Source organism: Octopus bimaculoides, chromosome 2 (assembly GCF_001194135.2).
Source record: "Octopus bimaculoides isolate UCB-OBI-ISO-001 chromosome 2, ASM119413v2, whole genome shotgun sequence".
Taxonomy (NCBI): domain Eukaryota; kingdom Metazoa; phylum Mollusca; class Cephalopoda; order Octopoda; family Octopodidae; genus Octopus; species Octopus bimaculoides.
This window is the reverse complement of record NC_068982.1, coordinates 186,863,677-186,870,690: the sequence shown is the minus strand read 5'-3', so window position 1 is coordinate 186,870,690 and position 7,014 is coordinate 186,863,677. Positions and strand designations below refer to the sequence as shown.

Here is a 7,014-nt window from a genome sequence, read left to right as displayed (position 1 = left end):
AAGACTTCTGACCACACAGCCACGCCTGTGCCTATATCTTTATACGCATCTCTTTATATACACATATCTATATTCTTATTGAATTAAAATTTTGAAAACGTGGTCTCTTGCATTTTCGGAATATCCGTCATCTAAAAACATAACGAGAAAAAAATTTCGATAAAGTCCAAAATTTTAGGGGGTTAAAAATTTTTTTTTTTTTTTTACCTATTCGTAATCTCCGACATCTTAAACGTAGGAATCCGAAAAAAAAATTATTTTAATGCATTTTTCAATGAGAGGTGCAAAACTGCATTAACACCCCCATACATATGATTGTTTTCATCTTATATAAAATATTTGTATAGGCATGAGCCATAATTTTCGAGAAGCGGCCCGCTAAGATATGGCTTATCATCAGTCGGGCCTCACTACTAAAAATATTCAGTACCGTCCCGTGGGCCGCAGTTTGCCCATGACGGCTCTCTTCGTTGGTTATGTAATAAAGATTTGTTTACACGTAGCCCAAGAGATGGTACCTGTCGTCACTTCCGATCAATTTACTCGGAATGTCGACCTCCGACCAGACTCCAATTGAAGGTTACCAACATCCCCCATGAGCTAACCATCGACCACGTACCTGCCCGCATGGTGTACCGTGGGTTTTGAATAATTTGGAGATACGGACAGCCGCACCTGGTGCTCCTCCTGCAGGTATGCTCTTAGGAAATCCAGAAATAAGTTTGGCTGCTATTTCTAAACGTTCCGTCTATTTCAACGATAAACCAACAAGGACCACCTGTAAGCTTGGGGTTAATGTCTATGATGGCAGTTTGTAGTAGGACGAAAGCAACAATAATTAAATAAAATTTGAGGGTTAACTTACTTGGGATATCGGCTTCTGGCCAGACTAAGATGAAGGGCACAAAAACGCCATGGTCTAACCCACGACCATGCGCCTGCCGGCATGATATACCGCGTGTCTTGAATAATTCGGAGACACGGGCAGCTCCTTTTGCAGGCCATTTCAGTTCATACATGCTCTTAGGAAATCCGTAATAATCAAAGAACAAGGAATGATCTTGGTCGTCCATGGCGCTTGGGACATTTTCTTCCCAGTGGGCGCTGACAACTAGGATCGCCTTTGGCCGTTTATTCAGGTGAGTTCGTGTCAGATTTTGCAGGAATTTTGCTGCCTCCGAGTCCCGATCCATTCCACGCATACCTGGATATTCCTTGATATCCATGAAGAATGAAGGCCCACCTCCATGCGATAAGAAAATAACAGGCTGTACACAATCGTTCGAGTGACCCGACATAATTCTATTTCAATATTTGTTGCGAGAGTCGAGGTGACAACTTCCTCTCTTCCTCTCTTTCACTCGCTGTAGTTATTCATTGATCGCTTTCTTTCTCCATGTCTCGCCTGTCTTATTCCTTCTCTCTCTCTCTTTCTTTAACCTTCACTCATTATTATGGATCTTGTTAAATTTCTTCCAACCATTTAAGTATCTCAAATTTTTACCAGATTTTTTTTCAAAATTTCGACATTGTATAACTTCTTTATTGTTAATTTCTAGAATGCACATTTCGTCTCCAGATTGCAAAACTGCATTAAAAAAATTATCTAGAGAAAATACTTGAAATTTAACAAGATCCATTGTTGCATCTGTTTCGTATATAATTGGAGCTAATTAAAATTAACCCATAAGAACAGTAATGCACGCTTAATAAATTAATTAAAATATGTTGCCGAGAAATGACAACATTTACCTGAGCAAAAACAACCCATCAATTTCACCGATCTTGATAAACGTTTCAAGCAGAAACGTACAGAATACATCAGTGCAAACTTTGATAATAACAAAAGGGGGAAAAACACGATAAAACATTAAACTACATAAAGACACCATCGCTGCCTGTTTGAGTTTATTAGAGTCACATCAATAGCCATGAGAAATAAGGTTTTTCTGTCTCACATGTTGTTAAACATTTGTTTATTCGTTTCGATCATCCAGGATAGCCAGATTATTTATTTCTGCATATATCTCGTTACTGTTGGTTTCATTCTAATTGACGACGCTATAATCAATGATTACCTCTTCTTTTTTTTTCCTTTAACTTTCATCTGCCCACTTTGAATTTATCTCATTACACTCGTCAACAAAATACAACTTTCATTTCCTGGCATAAAATCTTTGAGTTGTATTAGACTTAATTTTGGCAGGATGATTCCAAAACTGACCTCACATTTGCTTTATCACATCACATTTTTGTGCCATTGGTATATGCTTTTACTTACCAGAAGTATACCAAAAGTTAACTTTACACCACTATTTGCAGGAATTTTGGATTGTCATACTAATTTTGAATATGTTGCTTTAAAATCCTATCTCTTCTTTTCAGGTAGGAACTGAACCACTGTGATCTTGTTATGGATACAACATCAAAAAGAAGGACCTGCTGTTATGACCCCCGATATTTCTGTTAAATCTGTAGAGAATTCATTCCACAGGCTCAAAGGCACAAATATTGATAACTTTGCCAAGGTGTATCTTGATTGTTCGTTTAACGTCCGCTTTCCATGCTAGCATGAGTTGGACAATTTGACTGAGGACTGGCGAACCAGAAGGCTACACCAGGCTTCAATCTGATCTGGCAGTTTCTACAGCTGGATGCCCTTCCTAACGCCAACCACTCTGAGAGTGTAGTGGGTGCTTTTTACGTGCCACCGGCATGAGGGCCAGTCAGGCGGTACTGGCAACGGCCACACTGAAAATGGTGTATTTTACATGTCACCTGCACAGGAGCCAGTCCAGTGGTACTAGCAACGACCTCACTCAAATGTTTTTTCACGTGCCAGTAAGGTGACGCTGGTTGCTTACTTTAAAATATCACTTGGAGACTAGAATAAAACCTGTGTTGAAGCGATTCATCAAAGCTCTCGATCACAGTAGAGACTGCTTCAGATATATATGTACAGCCTTTCAAAGTCTCAGTGATGAGAAAAAGGCAGGAATATTTGATGGACCTCAGATAAGAACACTCCTCAGGGATCCACATTTTGTTACGAGAATGAGTGCGACAGAGGCTAGAGCTTGGAATGCCTTCTCTGATGTGGTGCAGAATTTCCTTGGAAACAGGGAAGCTGACAACTATCAGGAGATTGTGGAGGAGCAGTTCTTGGGTTTGTAGAATGAGCATTAAATTGGTCCAGTTACATGGTCACTTGTGTGAGTTTCCAGAGAATGTGGGTGATGTTAGTGAAGAACAAGGTAAACGCATTCATCAAGATGTAAAAGTAATGGAAGAAGGCTGATGGGGCTCAAACATGTCAGATTACTGCTGGAGCTTGATGGGAGACATTCCAGAAGCCATGCACAAGAAATCATCAAATAAGACAATCAGAATGAATGACCACAATGAACAGAGATTTCGTATTCATATTTTGTTATCACCAAACTTAATTCTTACATGCTAATGTGCATTTACCCCCATAGCTTTGTGTTTTGGTTTATTAGATTAAAAAATGACAGGAGTGGCTGAGTGGTAAGTAGCTTGCATACCAACCACATGGTTCCGGGTTCAGTCCCACTGCGTGGCACCTTGGGCAAATACCTTCTACTATAGCCTCGGGCCGACCAAAGCCTTGTGAGTGGATTTGGTAGACGGAAACTGAAAGAAGCCCGTTGTATATATGTATATATATATGTGTGTGTGTGTTTCTGTGTTTGTCCCCCCAACATCGCTTGACAACTGATGCTGGTGTGTTTACGTCACCGTAACTTAGCGGTTTGACAAAAGAGACCGATAGAATAAGTACTAGGCTTACAAAGAATAAGTCCTGGGGTCAATTTGCTTGACTAAAGGTAGTGCTCCAGCATGGCCGCAGTCAAATGACTGAAACAGGTAAAAGAGAGTATACTGTCTATTAAAAATTGCATTTACGTATGTTTAATTCTTCCTTTATGAGAATTAGATAACTGTTTCTAGCAAAACTAAAACATTTTATATCTCAAAAATCTGAGGTGATAGACAAAATCTGATGCCAGATTTTAGATTCATCCCCACAAAATTAGCTAAAAACCATTGATAAATCTTGGGCCAGAAAATGGTTGACCAGCATTATCATATCAGCTCTATTTTCACCACAGACACAAATTTGTATATGCCGCTATTTGGTTGAAATTTTAGCTTTGGCATTCTTTTGATATTGGTACACGAAGCAATTCACCCATACAACCTTCCCTCGTGACATAAAAGGGGCTAGGCTGAAAAAAAAAAAAAATGGTGAATGAGGTCTTCTCCTCACACTTTGCAGACCAATGCCGAAGGAACGCGCTCCATCCTCATCAGTATTTCCTTGAATCATTATTCCATTCTCTCTTCTTTGTCTCCCACTATCTTCTTTTTTATTCAATGTTCTGATTTGTCCCAATCATTATTCATTATTCCATCCAATTGTGTGTGTTTATACATACACAAGAAACACTATTGCTTTCAAATGTTATATTGAAAACACAACAGTATTTGAGTTTAAAGTCTTTTATTAATGATTTTTCACAGTAACAGTTTTAAATCCATTAATATCTTTCAGTCTCTCATCTTCTAAATAATGTACTCGTTAGTCATGTTTCTGTAGTAGTTATACATATACATATAATTATTGTTTCAGTCATTACACTACACCCACGATGTCAACCAAATTGATTTAAGTTTGGTATTATTTTATTGTTCACTTTTTGATGAACTACTCAGTCACAGGCTTCCACAGTTTCCATCCACCAGATCCACTCCCAAGGCATTGGTCAGTCCAAGGTAACATGCAGTGGGACAGAACATGAAACCACGTGATTGGGAGGCTAAGTTCTCAACCACATGACTCTCTGGTCCTCCATCAGTTATGACAAGTGTTTCAGTTGATTTAATCAATGGAACAGCCTGCTCATGAAATTAATGTGCAAGTGGTTGAGCACTCCACAGACATGTGTACCCAGAGCCTAATTCTCAGGGAAATTCAGTGTTACACAGAATATGACAAAGCAAGCCCTTTGAGTTATAGGCACAACTCATGTTTGACTGAAGCAATGTGAAATAAAGTGTCTTGCTCACGGACACAACTCACTGCCAGGAATTGTCTATTTTGTCCATGGTGGTGGTGGTGGTCATCATTGTCATGTGGCAAGTTACTACATTCACCCATAGCGACTGGCATTCCGTCGGTTTTAACTACGAGCGTTCTAGTAGATCAGATCATGGAACGGCCTGCTCATGAGATTAATGTGCAAGTGGCTGAGTACTCCACAGACATGTACCCTTAATGTAGTTACAAAAGAGATTTAGTGTAACACAGAATGTGACAAGGCTGACCCTTTGAATTACTGGTACAACTCATTTTTGCCAGCTGGGTGGAGTGGAGCAACGTGAAATGAAGTGTCTTGCTTAAGGAGACAATGTACCACTGGGAATCAAACTCACGACCTTACAATCGTAAACCAAACACCATAACCACTAAGCCATGTGGTGAAAGCACATGGCTCCACCCGCACCAAATAAATACCACTGGCCGTGTGACTGGGTTAATGTTATCACAACCGAAATCCCTTACTTGCAATGGTTTCTAAATTCAACAGACATTTTTTTTCCCTATGTGGCCCAATTGATGTTGGAGGCCTGAACTTCAGGATTAACAGATGTTACCCCACTGGCTGGCCCTTGGGTGCCTCTATCACAGTCCACTCTGTTGCAAACATTCTAATCAAACCTCTGGTCCCTAGAGATATTGCACTAAACTCACAAGGCACTTCTCTCCCTCCAGTCATTAGTCATGTGACAGTGTAAATAGAAAAATAAAAAACAAAACTTCTCTCAACATTATTTATATTTGACGGATATTTGTCCTCATCTTGTTTGTTTCGGCTGATATACCCTCCAGCCTTCGTCAGGTGTCTTGGGGAAATTTCGAACCAGAGTTCTCATTCTTAAGGTATTTTTCGATATTATTATTATTATTATTCAGGCATATGGCATAGCGGTTAAGAGCGCAGTCTACTAAACCCAAGATTCCAAGTTCGATTCCAGGCAGTGACCTGAATAATAATGTCGAAAATATAAACATCCTTTTTTTTTTTATTCTGAAAACATTAGTTTTCTCTGTGTGGACATACAAAAGACCATCTTCGGTGAATCTTAAAACTTTCTGTGAAAATTTGACTCTTGTCATTTCTTTCCTTTCTCCCCGAGTATTCAGAAATGTAAGCATCTTTTTTTATTGCAAAAACACAACTGTTTTCTCTAACTGGACATACAAAAGAACATCTCGAGAAAAGTCAACTTTAATTTCTACAATATTATCTTTATTTTCTCCCTGACGAGCTGAAACATGCAATAACAGAAATGCACGTGGAATAATAATTCTCTCTGGTCGAACACAACTTCTCTATTCACAAATAATACAGAACAGAGTAAGTCGGCCCTTCCTAAATTTTTCTTAAGGTCAAGGTCACTGTTGCTGTCGTTCGCTGCTAGTAGTAGTAGTAGACATTCAAACTCTTTTTGACCAATTGGATCCCATCCCACTTCAAAAGAAAAAATATTACATGAGCCGCACTTACTACTACTACTATTACTACCACTGCTGCTGTTGCTGCTACTACTATTACTACTACTGCTGCTGCCACTACTACTACTATTACCACTGCCGCTGCTGCTGCTAATGATGATAAATGCAGCCCCTGTATGAAGATTAGTGGTTAAAAAAAAAAAAAAATGAAAATTTAATAATAATTTAACTTTACTTAAAAAGAAAAGAAAATTTCAAACAGTACACTGAATCGCTTGTCCAATGGTTATTCTGGAAGCGCGCCTGTCAGCCAAACATTTTCAACTAGCAGAATATCTTCCCCGAATACGAATCTGGAAGGTCACTTAAACGGGATTTGTCCCAAATTAAGCCCCCAAAGTTCACCACTACAACGACCACAAAATCAAAAATGTAAAAGAACTACTTGGAACCGGGAAGAATATAAAGAAGTA

The 7,014-nt window shown here is 39.1% G+C and overlaps 1 protein-coding gene across 1 annotated transcript in view; it reads right to left on the bottom strand.

The window, feature by feature from the left end:
* Nucleotides 1-1,298, bottom strand: part of LOC106874817 (uncharacterized) — a 4,153-nt gene extending 2,855 nt beyond the window's left edge. Inside the window, exon 1 of the mRNA XM_014922677.1 lies at nt 866-1,298. Within this exon, the coding sequence (XP_014778163.1) occupies nt 866-1,298 (433 nt within the window). The remainder of the gene's footprint in view (nt 1-865) is intronic.
* Nucleotides 1,299-7,014: the final 5,716 nt, after the last annotated feature.